At 37.8% G+C, this 16,425-nt stretch overlaps 1 protein-coding gene across 2 annotated transcripts in view; it reads left to right on the top strand.

Moving 5' to 3' along the window:
* The first annotated feature begins 548 nt into the window (after nt 1-548).
* LOC103140928 (protein tweety homolog 2-like) overlaps nt 549-16,425 on the top strand; it is a 30,294-nt gene continuing 14,417 nt past the window's right edge. For both annotated transcript variants that reach the window (XM_016673507.1, XM_007556295.2), the window contains exons 1-4: nt 549-1,363; nt 4,524-4,696; nt 9,334-9,445; nt 15,857-16,077. In XM_016673507.1, coding sequence (XP_016528993.1) covers nt 1,235-1,363; nt 4,524-4,696; nt 9,334-9,445; nt 15,857-16,077 — 635 coding nt within the window. In that variant the 5' untranslated portion in view covers nt 549-1,234. The remainder of the gene's footprint in view (nt 1,364-4,523; nt 4,697-9,333; nt 9,446-15,856; nt 16,078-16,425) is intronic.

Below are 16,425 nucleotides of genomic sequence, written 5' to 3' on the forward strand. Positions count from 1 at the left end.
ATGTGGACACAAAATATATGCACATCGATTTATGTTATTTTTTTACTACTAATAAAAAATTATTCACTAATAAAAATATTTACTAAATGCTTTTTTAAGGCTTTTCTTTTAGTTAACTTCATAGTAAAATATAATTGGATCCTTGTGACTTGTTAGTCACAATTCCATTATAATTACCGCTATGACTATATAGCAAGCATCTATGTTCTTGCAGCCATTTCTTCACTTATGTAGAAAAACACACATCCGATTGAAGTGTACCGGTATGTTGTCTTGTCTTTCCTACTTTGACGAGTGGCTTAGAGAATTAGGCCATGTGCCAAACCATATTTATGGATTGTTTATTGTATCTTGCCACGATATGACAAGCAGCACTGAGCTCAAAATTCATTTTACTTTCGCGCAAAGGCTTTTGGGCCAAATATAACTGCAAGTGAAGACAATGGGGGAAAAAAAATAAAGAGAAGCTCATTAACATACTCATTACCGTTCACCTCATTGTCCACAAGAGGTCAGACATAAACAGCATAAGTCATAAATAGCAGTAAGACTTATCTGCGCACGTTTCCCTGCAGACAAAAGTTTTCCAGGCCGGTTAGAGCAGAGCGCTTCATTTCTTTTCATAACTCGCTCTTAGACGAGCCCAGTCGAGTTTCCCCGGTGTGAAGACAGTGGAGAGATAAAGCAGACCAGGCCAAGCATACAAAGCTTGATAAAGATGTGAATTTTTTTTGTATCGCTTTAAATTTTCTCTAAATTGTGGCTGAAATTCACTCCCCCCCCCTCCCTTCGTTTTAAAAGGGCAAGATGTTAGCAGGGTTGGTTTGCTATGGTCTTCCTGTTTTTTTTTTGTTTTTGTTTTTTTTAACGAGTGGAGTAAAGACAGCTCGGCCACAGGACTGAAGTTGTTGTCACGCCTTCCACGGACAAGGAGGCAGGTTCACACAACCCGCGATCTCGGGATGTAAATGTACTGTTTATATTGATGTTTTGCAGCCATGGGGACAGCAGTAGGATTCAGACATGTTTATCTACACTTTTTAAAGTTGTAGCAAATAGAATAATTTCCTCCTAATTCTCTGCGACAGCTTTTCAACAAACCTAGTTTTTCTTTTCTTTCTTTCCTTCTTTCTTTTTCCCCCCTCCCTCCTATTTCCCAAACCAAGGAACATCTGAGCGTCCCAGAGAGAGAAACTTGTTTCACAGCTTTGTTGGATTGACTCTTCAAGCAGTAATGGCCATTGCCCGGCTTGATTATGTGGCTCCGTGGTGGACATACTGGCTGCACAATTTCCCACACTTCAATTTTCTTTTCCAGTCGGTCGACAACACTTTCAGACCGGAGGAAGCGAGCTATCAGCAGGTTGGTAACTGTACTTGTGCGTAGAAGCGCACGTATTTTATTGCTGAACACCGACTTTCATATGTAAATGCTGCATCCAGACAGCCTATATTTAGGTGGAGAGCGGTTTAAACTGCTGTGTTGAGAAATAAAGGACTCTCTCTCACACACACTTTCCATCTTTTTCATCTACCCTCACGAGGATTTTTGTGTGTAGCGCTTTAAAATTTTTGGTCCTAATTTAAGGAAGTGGGGAATCATGCTGTACTGCCATTTTCCCCAAGATAACTCATGACTTGTATTAGGAATGTTGGTTATGATGTGCTTCTGTACCCTTACGTCAAATATCCTCAAATTTAAACAAATTAAATTGTTTTTAAGTGCACTTTTAACATTTAATGCCACTCGCACTTCAAGTATCAGAAACTGTCATAGCTTTATTTCCACAGGAGAAATTATGTTTAGTAGTCATGCATATCAGACTTACTATTTCTTTCATAAAATGCCAATTCTTCCGCTAATCTATACCTAACATTCTGGACATCAGCAATAAATATTTCTGTCAAGTTTTTTTTTATTATTCTTATTATTAATTCTAAAATCTAAACTTCTCTTTTTACTCTATTTTTCAATTCCAACATCTGCTTTGGAGAATACCACCACCCACCCCCAAAAATTCCTGTAATTCATATCCAATCAGATGTGAAGTGTTAAAATCGACATTTTAAACATAAGTTGCACTGGAGAAAATAAAATAAATTGCTTTATACAATCCATCGCGGGGCTCAGTTCCTGTGGTTAAAATGGGCTCTGTAATGGAACAAATATTGCAAAAGTCATGCTCAGTTGAAGTCAGTTTTCCACCTGCAATCCACAAGATATATTTAGTAGTGTTTATCTGTTTTGTACTCCAATTTCAATTTGTTCTCTGATATGTTTGCTTCCATACAGGAATACGTTGCAATATCTCAGTACTTTAAGAGTCAAAGCATACATATAACACTTAAAGTTACATGCTGTTTTGTTTGAAGAAGTGTAGTTTTCTGCTCCAAACAGTCAAACACCTTCTTTTTTCAAGTATGAAAGTAACATTTCTTGTTTTATATAAGGTTGTTTCTTAAATCTGCGTTACTTTAAGAAAACGTAGCACCTTCTCAATCTCTGTGAAACTTGTGTGTCTCTCACAACTATAAGTTATCTTTGTGAAACGTACAAAAAAATGTTGAGAAGAACCTCACTGACATATAAATCAGTGGTTGCCTTTTGCGATTTAATTCAATTAAGCTTACACACTTAAGCCAGTTTCATACTAACATCCGTTTGCCACCGCAGATGATCGACATTTTCTGGTTAATGTCAGTTCAGTTGTTGTTCTTTAGTGTTTGTCTTCCTTCTCTCTCCCCCCGTCATGCATCTGTTCCCTTGTTATGGGCCTGGCATGCAGTGGAAATTGAAGTGTCAACATGTGTAATTACCAAACAATTGAGTGGAAAATTAGAGAAGCAAGTAGAGGCGGCATCGCTGTTGTAAAGAGCCCGAACTGAGTTGTTGTGACAGAAAATCCAACCAGTTTGAACCTCTCATGGGCTCACTTCTGGCTCATCAGCAGTGACCTCCACTAAACCGTTAGCAAATCGGCGGATTAGCAGTTTGGCCTTGATTGAAGTTAAGATGAGACCAGTTGTCCTCTACTCATTGTTTGGGTTGGTGTAAGCTTGTGCGTTTAAACTTAAATGTTTGGTCTTTTTTTTTAAAAAAAAGAACACCTGGATTAAAATGGGGGGAAAAAGGTCTAAGCATTGCATGGGGGGGGATGTATTTCCAGATTGTATTTCCTCATTCATTGTCTCACGACCTTCTTTCCCTCCCTCCTTCCTTCCATAGATTTCCATAGATCTGAGCTTGAATAATTTTGACATAAACATGTGCAGGAGCCTGTTTTCGTGGTTTTGTTAGAATCCATCCAACATTTTTGTTAGAGTCTAAAACATATTACGCAAATTTAAATTCAGCCGCAGTGCCAACTGAATCCGAATGTAATGATTAGTCAGAGATGAAGGTGTAAAATCATTTTGTCAGTCAGCCAGGCATCCACTTTGAACTTCTCAGCATTGATATTTGCAGAGCAAATTATTTGCAAGTACAATTAGGGTCATGCTTTTGTCATGTCTTTGAACCTAATCGAGTGCTACGGTAATATGAGTTTCAAGTCCTTAAATGATCCCAGTAATGAAATGTGTTTCATGTGCATTGTTTTATTAGTTTTTATTAACAAAAGGCGTTTTCAAGTGAATAATTTCCTGTTTCTTTTTTTTCTGCAACAGTGTTTTGTTTTTTTTTTTTTTCCCCCCCAGTGTGTGCAGCCTTCAAGCTTCAAATACTTTGCACATTCAGAAATCACAAGACCGAGGGAAAGACACCAAGTCACATGACCCTCCCCTCCTACAGCCCTGATCATTTTTTTCCTTCTCTCTCAGCCGCAGTCAGAGATTATTTTTAAGATGTACTTTCCCTAAGACGGCAAAGAGCTGTGCTGTTTTTTTTCTTTTTGTTCCTAATTTTCTGTGGTCAACAGTCAGCAGTAATAATGCTGATGACAAGCGTGACACGTCGGCTCTCTAACCTCAGTAACATCTTTGAACCTGACTGGGGGGGGTTGACTCAGTGAATCAACCACAAGGTCGATGGGGTCAGCACTTACATAAGATTTGTGGTAACACTTTATTTGAAGGGGGGTGAATAAGACTGACATGACACTTTCATAAACATGACATAGCACATGTCAGAACATGAATAAGCCTTCATGAATATTTATGACTGTTGTCATAAAGCGTCATTCGGTAAATTATGACACTTTTAATACAAAGTTGACATTATTCAAAATGTCTTTGTTATGACAACTTGACATTAACCAGGAAATAATTACTGTTTAAACTTTACCTTTAATAACATAAAGTTACCTAATTTTTAAAGTGCAATCAGAAATACTTTTATAACAAATTTATATCAGCAATGATTTCTTGGTTAATGTCAAGTTGTCATAACAAAGACATTTTGAATAATGTCTTATTCAACCCCCTTCAAATAAAGTGTTACCAGATTTGTCGACAAACTTGACTCAGACCATGACAGCCATTAATTTCCCTGATGGCATCTTTTTGTGTTTTCCTACTTTTCTCAGTCTCTGATAGTTTTGGCTTGTGCTGGTGCCGTCGGCCTCGGTCTGAGCCTCCTAGCTCTGGCCGTGTACCTGGTGTGTTTATTCTGCTGCCGTCGGAGCCTGGATGAAGAAACCAAACGGCCCGACACCTGTTGTGTCACGTGGGTGGCAGTTATTACAGGTCTCATAATATGGTAAGTAAACGTATTTAGATAATCCTGTTTGGCTTGGTCTTTTTTTCCGGAACTGCACAGAGATAAGGATGCCGGTCAATGCAGTCACCAAATGAACCAGGTCACGATAGGTTTCGTCTGGATTAGCATTTACTAATGCCTCAAATCTAATTCTTTCTTAAATCGTCATTGATGCCTGAGAACAAAAATCCAGTTAACATTTGCAATGAAGTCTACAGTAGTCTTCATTAAATTTAAAGCTTTTTTGTGACGACCTTGGATGCAGTTGCTTCTCATTTCTTTGTGTCTTCTGTTGTTTTAAACTCCTCCACCTCACAGAATGTGTTGCTCTGTGCACGTCGGTCCGTGTGGATAGGGAGTGCTATTAGAGCAGCCGAGACTACTTGAAAATCTCACAGTGCTCAGCTTGTCATCTCCTGACAGGTGTGCCATCAAGCAGGATTAATGGCTTACAAAAAAATCTTTCTTTTTTTTTGAGAAAGATTCCCACTGTAAGAGCGCGCAGTCTGCTCTGTATCAGTTTGTCAGTGTCCTAATGTTAGGTGGCTTTTAGTTTGGTAGCTTTACCTAATATACAAATATCTTATAAGAAATTCCAAAACTATTTTAATCTATTTAAATAAGAGCAAATCCTACCTCCGCAAGTAAGTAGCACTCTCAGCCTCAAACTCAAAAATCATCTCCAAAGGTTGGTTTTCTCACTTTTTACAACAAAAACACAAAAGTCAGCAGAATCAACTGTTGCAATGACCTATAACTTAAAGAGATAAGTACTGAAAACCTCACAAAATACAGTTTAGGGTTGCAACTACCTTGATTGCTCGAGTCTACTTAACTTATTGTTCCTCTATGACAGGTTTAGTTTTTTCAATTGAAAATAGTTTTTCTTTCCAAAAAAATTAAGTTGTTTTTTTTTTCACAGTGCAGTCTAAAGTATTTTATATCCTCTAACAGGTTTTTTTTTCCAGAATTGTCCTGTATTTTACCCTGTTGTCCCTTTAACTTTGACCAGCTTCCCAGTACCTGCTGTAAAAGACCACTGTGATGTTTCCAGTTAGGACGATGTGTGGACAACGATGTCCAGCATTAGCTTTCGTTCGTGCGCATAGCCTTTTGTTAGCCAGGAAGGTCAGAGTTGCTCTTATCTGACCAGAGTTCCTCATTCCACATGTTTCACTGTGTTCCCTACGTGTGTTGTTTCTTACACAAAACAAGCCTCTCTTTCTTTCTTGGCTGTGTTCTATAAAACTGAGATTTATAGAATGCTTGACTAATAGTTTTCATCTCAACAGATCTCAAGTAACCTGTAGATCTTCACGGGACTTCTAGAAATAGAGTGGCTGCATTTGCTGCTTCTCTGATTAATGTTCGTCTTGCCCAGCCTGTCAGTTTAGCGTAAAGAACTTTCCAGAACTTTCTCTCCGACTTGTTTGCTGCGACCCTTAGATTTGATGATGCTGTATGTTCACTAATGTTCCCTGACAAATCTATGTGCCCTTGTAGAGCACTGTAAAAGTGAGTGAGTGAGCTTTATTTATTTAGCAGTTTTCCGAGACAAAAATAAAATTCAGAGCATCAAAATTGAAACACGATACTCAATTTATATCAATCAGCTCTTTTAATAAATGAATTCACTACCTTTTGAGCAGGAAAAAGTATCAAACTATATAAAGAAGACCTTCCATCCCTTTTATGTAAAAGGACACTGAGTGCAATGCTTGAAATAAGAAAGAACGCTTGCAAACATTTTCTTTTTAGCTATTATTTCTGAGTGGAGCATCATGTAACACAAAGACAGCTCGGCTGTATTCATCTTCCTTTATAGTATACATCTGCAATGTTACTTTGCTTCAATAAAAATACTTATCTCGAAAAACTTTCAGATCTATGCAGCAACTTGGATCACTAAAGTGGATGTGCATGATAGTGTTTCATCAAATAAATTAACTCACACTTCTGAACAATACATCCTTAGTTATCTATTGTTCTCCAGGAACTGACTGCACAAAGCTTAACGCTATGGCAATCATTTTACTAAGGGATTGTTTTTGCAACGACAAGCAGCTGGCTTATCTTTCAACAATACCAAAGGACACATTTGGCAAAATTGTTGTTAAATATGCTACTTTATTTTAGCATATTTACCTTTGTATTATAAGGATAATTGGGTAAGATATCGGTGTGTGACTTGTGTGATTTGTTAATGACTCTGTGGCTCTTAACTGAAGAGAGGAAAAAAAAAAAGAAGAGTATTGGAATCAAGATGAGATAATTGGGTTTTATGGGTAATTTCCGTATGTTTTGAAAGGTGTGAAGCTTTTGGAGTTGCACCGAAGATATGAATGTACATTTGCATATGATTTATTGTCGAAAGGCACCTAAATTAAAACAAACAAACAAAAAAAAATTGGGTCTAAAAAGACCTTAATTTAATCGCCGCACTGATCCAGTTAAGCTTGTGACAGAACTGGGCTTTAACTTTGTTAGCACCCTTTATCTATACCTATTAACTACTACAGCACATGAGACCGGCTGCAATGCTAAGTAAGAGGGCATGATGTTGTTATGCAAGGTCGTTCTTGACCTTACTATGCCATGTTTGCTGTGGTGACCATTGTTAAAATTTTACATCTTAGACAAAATAGAAGAACTTTACAAAACTGCAGTAGAATATGCTTTGATTGCAGGACAGATCTTGTAAGGTTTTGATTGATTTATTTTTTTTAAAGAAGTGCACACTGTGCGGTATTTGTCCTCCATCTGAACACAATACTCCACAAATCAATGGGATTTTAAAGCCGATCTACGTCAGAAACGTCCTTTAATTGATGCTGTTGAGATAATCGTAGATTATTGGATTCCGATTTGACCTCACAGAATTGATTACGTATAATTAAACAAGGACGTGCCTCATTACATAAGGTCCTGTGGCTGATAGTGTTATCAGATCAGCACAAGTCATCTGGTTGTCAGTGGGCCCGTAAGAAAACGCGGGATGTTCCTGTGTAATGACAGCCAAGCTAGCAGCAAATGGCAGCATGCAGATACACATAAAAATAGGAATATTAATAAAAGCAAAAAATAGAAAGAAGATGAATAAGTTAGGAGAGAACCCCAGATGTTAAAAACGCTTAACTTTACAGCTGCCAGATGGTGGGATGTTTGTTAGATATACTGAATATGTCTTTCTACTTGGACAAAGCCCAAATTCTGTTTATGTGCTATTCACTACATGCAGCTTTACAGTCAGCACATTTTATTAGATTTACAGCTATAATAGACAAAGCACATCCCTTACATCATTCTTACAAAATGATTGGGGTAAATTCAATTTAGTTATTAAATTTAATAAAAAAAAAAAAATCCCCCCTTGATTTAGTTTCAGTTGCCTCTAATGTAGTTTGGAGTATTTTTTTCTCCCCTCACTGGGGGCTGCATTGTTTAGCTCCATGCATGGAAGACAAACAAAATTTCTTGTTTACTCGTTCACACAACAAAACATCCCGGCATCTACATATCCTGTGCTTTGTTCCGGTTCTTTATTGCTTTCCTTTCCTTTTATATCCTCTGGTTGCTACGGGGAGAGGTTTTGCACTGCCGCAAAATTCCTAATGCTTCCCTTGAGGCTAAACTGCCCCATGATGTTCAGTGTGCCTCATTATTGTTTCATTACTGAGTCATTAGGTGCACCTCATTGTTGCTGATGTGTCATCTTGGCAGCAGGGTTAATGAAGAGCTTATTGTGAAGGCCAACACATATCAGCTCAAACACAGAAGCTTTGAAAAGCATAAAGCACGTCTACGTTGTGCGGCTTCTTAACCAAACTCAATTTAGTATTTTTTTATTTTTTATTTTTAAATACGACCATGCAGCTGAACTTATACAGACCACTCTAATTGCATCTGTTTTTGGTTAGATTTGATTGTTCTTAATGCGCTCCCCTCGACCCTTTTCAGAACTAAAAGAGAGAAACGAAGCAGGTTTTCCGTTTTATGTGCAAATCTAGATAACCTCCATCAATTCTAACTGTGACGCCTAATGTCGTTTAAATCATGGAAATGAAAGGAGAAGTTTTGTCTAAAAGATTAAACATGTTTGAGTTATTACTGCTCATTTCAGTGCAGACCAGCAGAAGTAGGGTTTCACCAACTGGTCTAACCCTCCCTACTGTGGAGGCTGGTGCTCAGTCCCGGGAGGCCCAGGAAAGTGAGAATAATGGATTGGGTGTAGTATCTCACCGAGGTAGCTTGTCTCTTGCTAGTTTGAATGCAGGCACGGATTCAGCCATCACTAACTCCTGTGAGAGAATTTTTTGGTAAGAAAAATTAAACTGTAATGCACAGAACACATGGATAATGGATAGAGAGACATCCTGTTGAAAATTATGAAATTCGGTCTGCCATTCTGCTGAGGTTTTGTGTGATCCTAGCCCATATGTCGGCAGAGTGCAGAGAGACAAGTGATACGAACTCTTGTTGGTAAATTTATTCAGACATAAAACTGCGATGAAAAGGCGTCACCAAGGTGTGTATTTACTGTTTTGCTACACCAAATTTGCACTGTTTGCTCTGTAGTTTAAATGTAACACATAATGAAATCAAATAATTTCCTTTTTCTAAAATTCTCCATCGTGCAGTTCTTCTGTAGGAGTGGGTTTCTATGGGAACAGCGAGACCAACGATGGGGTCTACCAACTGACCTACTCCCTCTACCATGCCAATCACACTCTGGATAGCATCAACAGTCTGGTGAGAGAAGTCCTCCAACCTCTGCAATTTACAACATCATGAATATTGAAAATGTCATGTTGATCGGATCAGTATATCACCTCTGCTAAAAGTGTTTGCTTTCCCTTGGAAGTAAAAGAATCGATCTTATAAGGTGAAAACGAACTTCTGTTTCATGCTTTGCCAGCTTCATACGTAGTTTGGTTTAGGAAAGCAGGTTGTTTACCTGCAATACAAAGTCAAGAAGCTGACCAAGCAATAAAGGTGTAGCTAGAAAACATGATCTCTTAAGATGTGCTGTGAATGCTTTTCTCATTATTAATAATTTAGAAAACGGCAAATGAGTGATCCTTTGCGTGGCGTGTTGGAAGCGCGGCATTACAGCCGGTAAACAACAGAACCCACTCTGTTCAGAGCAGCACTTCACTGCAGTGGGAATGTATCCACTGTTTTTGTCACACCAGGGGAATTTAGGTGACTTCTGTTGGAGGATGTGTAAATGGGGATTATTTCCATGCAACTCCTGACCCGCATTCAGGGAAGTTATTTTGGGAGGCTTAGGGGCAGGAGGAATAGGAAAGAGGTAGGAGAGTAAGAAAGCAGCCTCGCAAGAAGCAATAATCACAATGAGAAAGAAGAGGATTAACTCCCATCTGCTGTGCATTAATGGATGCTAAGCCGCTCGTCTTTCCATCTCCTGCAGTCCCGCTATCTGTGGTGAACGTGCGTATTCTTGAACATGTCAGTATCATATATCCGCTTGAAGTGCTCACATATCACATATTTTATCACCGTCGAGACAAATTAGCATCCAAAACTAGATTGCTATTTCTGTCTAAAATTATTTAGATTTGCATGACACTTTAAACTGGGTGTGAAAACAGGAAATTGAGATCATCATTGTTCTAATGTTATTTGCTTTGTTAAAGGACACACATTTTTAAAACTGTACAATTTTCACTTTTTTTTAAAAAGTAGATAAGTACGTTTTAAGCACTTTTCAGAAGCTAACGTCTTTTAATTAACTAAAAAGAGAAACCTATTACCATATATGGATAGCAGCAGAGAGCGTGTAATGGCACCATCTGGAAATCTCTCCCAGTAATATCAGAAAATATTGTTTTCTTCATAAAAAAAAAAGATGATCGTGATGGGAAGGTGTGAAAGGGAAAAGTGGGAAAGTGTTTGTTTATTGGCAAGATAGGTAAAGGATTGAGTGAGCACTTTTGCTACAGATATCGTCTTATGCAGAAAATGTGGACGACCTCCGTGGAAGTGAAGCAGACACACTTTCCCTCACTCACAAAAAGCACTTTTTATACAAAATGCTTTTTCCCTACAGCTGGAATCTTGAATTCAAGGGAAGGAAAAACCAAAAACGTAGCAAGGAAAACATGATACATACAGGTTATGATGTGGCTTGGACAAATAGCACGAGAAATGAGTAAACAAATGTTCCAAGAAGATGGTCAGAGTCATTGTTTGTGAGCATAATGTTTGTCAGTTAAAAATCATCTTTACAGCATGCTTTCATTTTTATGTCTCCACCACTCCTAGTTTTTTTTTGCATTGAAATGATTGTTTTTGTCTCCAAGCTATACCGCTCTCAGACTTTGTTTCATTCGGGCTCCTACCCGCCTCCCTGGACATTTCATCATTTGAATCTTCATTTTATGAACTCATATAAAAGATGTAGGTGTTTTTCTTTTACTATCTTTGCTTTGGGTTTTATGTACACCTTTGCTTTGGGTGTACATTGTTGTCTGAGATTGGTAACATCATTGGTTTTCAACAACTTTCAGCCTTATTCTCTGTTGCCTTGACCTTGCTCTTTTTCTGTTTCCTTTTTTGCTTCCGTATTTCTACATTTCAGTCGTGGCAATTAATATAACTACCCTGAGCTACAATCCGGAATATAACTGAGAAGTAAATTTGTTTAAAAAAAAAAAAAAAAAAAAAAAGAAAGGTCAGTAAAATATTATAATAGTTATAACATTTTCTTACAAAACATTTCTTACAAAGCCACAGAAAAACACAGCAAGCCAATTTTGGGAAAGTTTTTTTTTAAACTACATTATTCAGTGCTTGGTGTAACAATAACTGTAGAGGTGGACGCAACTTTGATTGTTCTATCTACACCCTTTCAGTCGACTTCCTCTCAGGATCCTCTTATTGATTCAGTCCTAAAGCATGATATATATCATGGCTGCATACAAAGAATTAATGCTCCCCAGAGATACAAAGGCTTTCTTGTGTGCAAAATTGTAGGCTGATGCAACTTACTCCACTTACAGAGCCGATGACCTGGGCATTGAATTGTCCTATAAGGCTGAAGCTGATTTTGGTAGTGTTTAGCCTTACAATTTAGAGTAAAAAAGACATTTTTTTTTTTCTAGTTTGAACGGTTTTGTTTTTCATCTATTTCGAAGCATTTTGGTAATTTATTTTTTTATGTATTGTCAAGTAATCCAATCGTAGTCATCCTTTCTGTTTTCATATCTGCTTCACAGTTCTTTACCTAGGTTAGTGATTTTCTCTAAGAAGCGTTGACGCTGCTCATGGCTTTTAAGGGTGTTCCTATAATGAAATTGACAGGCCGCCTGCGATGTCTCATAGTGAGAAAGATTAGATACAGACCATTCTCCTTTTTGCTATTGAACGGGGCCTTTGATTGTTCACACGCTTTCTATAATTCAGTCTTGTTTCTCATGCTCAGCTTGCAATATTAAGGGCTCTTCACAGTTGCCAGGAAATAATGGGTGAGAGAACATTGCAATCACACGATATCGAAATGTGCATTTCCAATTTAAGGGAGCGCACACTCTTTTACGTGCTGCTTCCTTTTTAAAGTTAAAAGCTTCTTTGTGATTTTTTTGCAACCAAATGATTGCTACTTTTTTCCTCATAAACGTATTCTATTAAATGTCTTTCTTCTGGAACCTGATTCCAAGTCTTTGACCTTTGTTGACTTTAAAATTCTGCGGTTAATTTTTTATAGCAAATATTGGATGTGTCACCCCAAAAATAAAAGAATTAAAGGGATACCGTTGAGCCGTGGATTTAAAACTGGCATTTTAGGCAGAGCAGCTGCTGAGTCTCAGTTACAGCCGTGTCCAGTATGGAGAATCTTCCTTATGACCCGCTTTTCTGAGTGGGGGGGAAAAAAAAGAGCTATAATCCATTTTTAAAGGGAGACAGGGCAGTCCAGATTAGGGAAATGTGGACCACCCCCAGCAACTCGCTGATGGATTCCATTTTTCACAGTCAGGCAGAAGGCGTGTGGATAAGATCCGAGGCGTTCTGGCAGGAACTGTGAGGGATGATGAACATAGGGGTGGGGAGTGAGAGCAGGTTACTGGCAATCGTAACACTCTACCCTTTGGGACTGCTTGAGTAGAAGAGGGGCCTGAATCTGTGCAGCATCTCCACATCAGTACTCATTCTGTGGACCTACTTAGGAATCATTCTTGGCATCTCTCAGCAAAACGTAATCAGGGTTATGATGTTTCTGCAGTGTTGAGGAGACTGATAAACTATCTTCCTTGAGATACGTTTTCATGGTGAAGGACTGCAATGTCTCGGCTAAGTTTATCTAATGAGTTAAAGAAATGGGGGAAAAAAAGTTATGGTGAGAAAATGCAAAGAAAGAACTTTAAGCTTCTGCTCACTGATGATGGGTTGCAGAATTTAACATCTGTTCAGAATAACTTTGAACCATCATTTTGTATTTGTTGTAGAGTTTAGAACTCAAACTGAATTGCTTTGATGTTTATTTTTTTTATGTCTTTAAAGATAAAAAATCCCAAACAGTTTAACATTTAACCTAATTGCATGATTATTAACAAACCCTGTACACACGCTTTTTTTAACACGTAAATCCTTGCTCTTTTCTTCGAGTTTTTGCTTATAATAGTCAAACCTCTCAAAGACATATCTTTTATAAAATGCCATACAGCTGTGAAGTTTGCAGTGATTTAAAGGGACGTTCTAGCTACGCTTTTCTACGTAATATCGTAGACACATCAAATCCCTTCAACTACTTAATAATTCAGACATTAGTCAAGGTTTACTTGAGTCAAACTTTTGCAAAGTTAATTTTAACAAATGGTTTGCTAAACGTAATAGAAACGAAATTAAAGTAATCAGGAATAAATACCTGTGCGACCTTACAAAGATCAATGCCAACACAAATACTGACTTTGAATGCTGAATTGAACAAACATCTGCCCTCCGGCAGCCATCAGCTGCTCTTGACACTTTATTGCACACATGGTTCTTTGTTAAAATAAGTGAGCGTGTGACAGAAGGCTGTTGAGAACTTGTTATGAGCTGGACATGGGACACGGTGGACACAGCGACTACTTCCAACTAGAAGGACGTTTGAAAAATGCAATCAAATTAGCAGAAAATACTGTTCTTAATCAGCCTGTTCTAAAAATTCTCAAGGATCTGAACATTTTTTTGCAATTACGAAATCCAAGAAGTATGCCAGTTTTATTCAGTGTAGCAAACTGCTAACTTCTTTTACTGAGCGCAAACACTGGTTAGGATAGAATTTTGAAAAAAAAATCATGTTATTCACAGGTAATAGAAAGCATTCAAAAGTGAACATAAAAAGATGCCGTATTTGTAATCCGAACAAAGCAGAAAAGAAAGATGGTGGGTGTTCGAAAATAGCAGATGCGAATTGCAGACAAAGGAGGGCACTTGGATATAGAAAAATACAGGAAGAATATACTCAAATTTATTCAGGAAGAGATTCCAATAAGGGAAATGAGAATAAATATAAGATCCCCTGCTGGCTCGATACCAATTGGTGAGAAACTGTAATCTAGCAGAGCTGAGTTTCGACTGAATCGTATACCTCAACTTGATGGCCTCAGTGCACAACTCCACTATGTTTAATTAGAGGGTTAGAGAAGTAGAGAGGAGTATTGATCAGAGATTTTGTGGCTGACTTCCGATTCCTGATTGCTTTTAAACATCCGATCCGTTGATGTAGATTTGATCTGATTCTGGCTTCTCTAAAAATTCAAATAATTTACATTGAAAAGTTGAATGTTTTCTACTTTGTGGGGAAAATAAAAAAAATAAAATATTACTGTCTTCACATAATGTATAAGCAAACAAAAACAGGACCAGATTACATAGTTGTTCTCTGCATTATTGGAAATCTACATCTACAGTGAAATTTCCCAGGTTACTGGGCAAAAACACCCATAGTTAAAACCTAACTATGCAGTAAAACAGGATTTTAATATCATCAAAACAAGACAAAATAAAGGCAAAGGTAATAATTTAAACTTTTTTTTTTTAAATAACAACCACAGCTAACAAAACAGGAGTCTCTCTATAGTGAGTAGACACTCAACTTAAGATCTCCAAAAGACTGCCAGCATTTAGAAATCCAGCATGCACCACCACCGACAGAAATGGACTCTTACAAAACATAAAACAGAGCAGTGTCACCATTCTTCAGTAGGAAATGCAGTTTCTGTTCTTGAGGCTTTTTGTTTTGACATGTGCTTAAAATATCTCACCCGTACTGAAAACACATAGCTGAGCCTTCTTCCCTTAGTAACAGCTCCCACAACAAAGGGTGTTGTTGTTGAAGCAAACCTCTTCAAGATTGGATATGAGATGCTTACTGACTGACAGAGAAAATAATTTTTAGTTTCTGACCGGCAATCGTGTCAACTGTTCCTTTATTCGGTGTCGGCCAGCATTCAGCTTCTCGTTGCATCTCTAGAACAGATGCATCTCTGTGGTGCAACAGACAGAATAAAGGATTGAAGCTTATAGTGCAGATGTGCCTTTGTGTTGGCAGTAAGGACACACATTTGGCCACAACAGATATGTTTCCTGATGTTCCTTGCATTTGAGGAAGAACTGGCATAATGGAAGGATGCATAAGACTCTGAACTGCCTCTGCATTTTCCTGTTGTAACCAAAGGGAAACTTTGAGGTCCTGTTTATGACATGTTTTGTCATTAATGTTGTAGGAAAATGGCTGTGAAGACAAACATTATTATTTTTTTTATGTTGCATAGAAACGATTCCTGTATTGAAACATTTATTATTTTCTTCCCTGTCACTTGTTCAGAGTCCCGAGGTCTTAAATCTGTCAGTGAATTAAAAGAGCAGTAACTCATTTCCTTTGTATTCATTCAAAATTAAATGCAAAATCTATTTGCTCTTTTTAGTTATGCTTCTCATAAATCTCCTCCTGTAATCAAAGACTTGTGCAATAACATGTCTTCAAAGAATTATTAGTTTTTACATTCTGACATTATTTACTCCAGTAAAACACAGTTAGGGAGATATGTTATGTATATAAGCTTTTGTATCTCCTATAGTGTATTTCATCTGTTTGTATTATGATTTTGTTTTCACCTATATCTTTGAAACACATATATTTTTGTGCTTGTTTAGGTTGAAGGAGCTCGAAGCAACATGGAAGCTGGACTTAAACAGCATCTAGAAAGGCTGGATGAGATCTTTGCCACTAAGCTTGAGTATCTCCAGGCTCTGCGCTTCCTGCAGCTAATGGTCAACAACATTATCCGCGAGCTGACGGCTCTGCCAGACATCAACAAGTCCAAGATTGACTTGGCAGCCGTTGCAGACCAGACTGCTTTCGTTGAGTATTACAGGTAGGTGGGGCTTTAGCAACTCCACTGACTTGATGGAGATGATTTCATTTTATGTGCATGCAGATGGGGCAAACATGCTGCTTCGAATGGAGCAGTAGTAGAGATACAACTGAGACACAGAGCAGATGGGATTTTATTGATCTCTCCTGAGAAATTCAACCCGGAAAAGCTATTTGTCCTGATTGCTAAATAAATGGAAGCTGAAATTGAGCTCATTTTCCATCATACAGTTGAGTTCTTACACATATTCCCTGCCCAGATAATTATGCATGGCAGAGTGCCTATTTGGTCATAAATGATCAAAGTGGCATAAATGATCTCCATATCCGAATATATATATATATATAT

Source organism: Poecilia formosa, unplaced genomic scaffold (assembly GCF_000485575.1).
Source record: "Poecilia formosa unplaced genomic scaffold, Poecilia_formosa-5.1.2 Scaffold78, whole genome shotgun sequence".
Lineage (NCBI taxonomy): Eukaryota > Metazoa > Chordata > Actinopteri > Cyprinodontiformes > Poeciliidae > Poecilia > Poecilia formosa.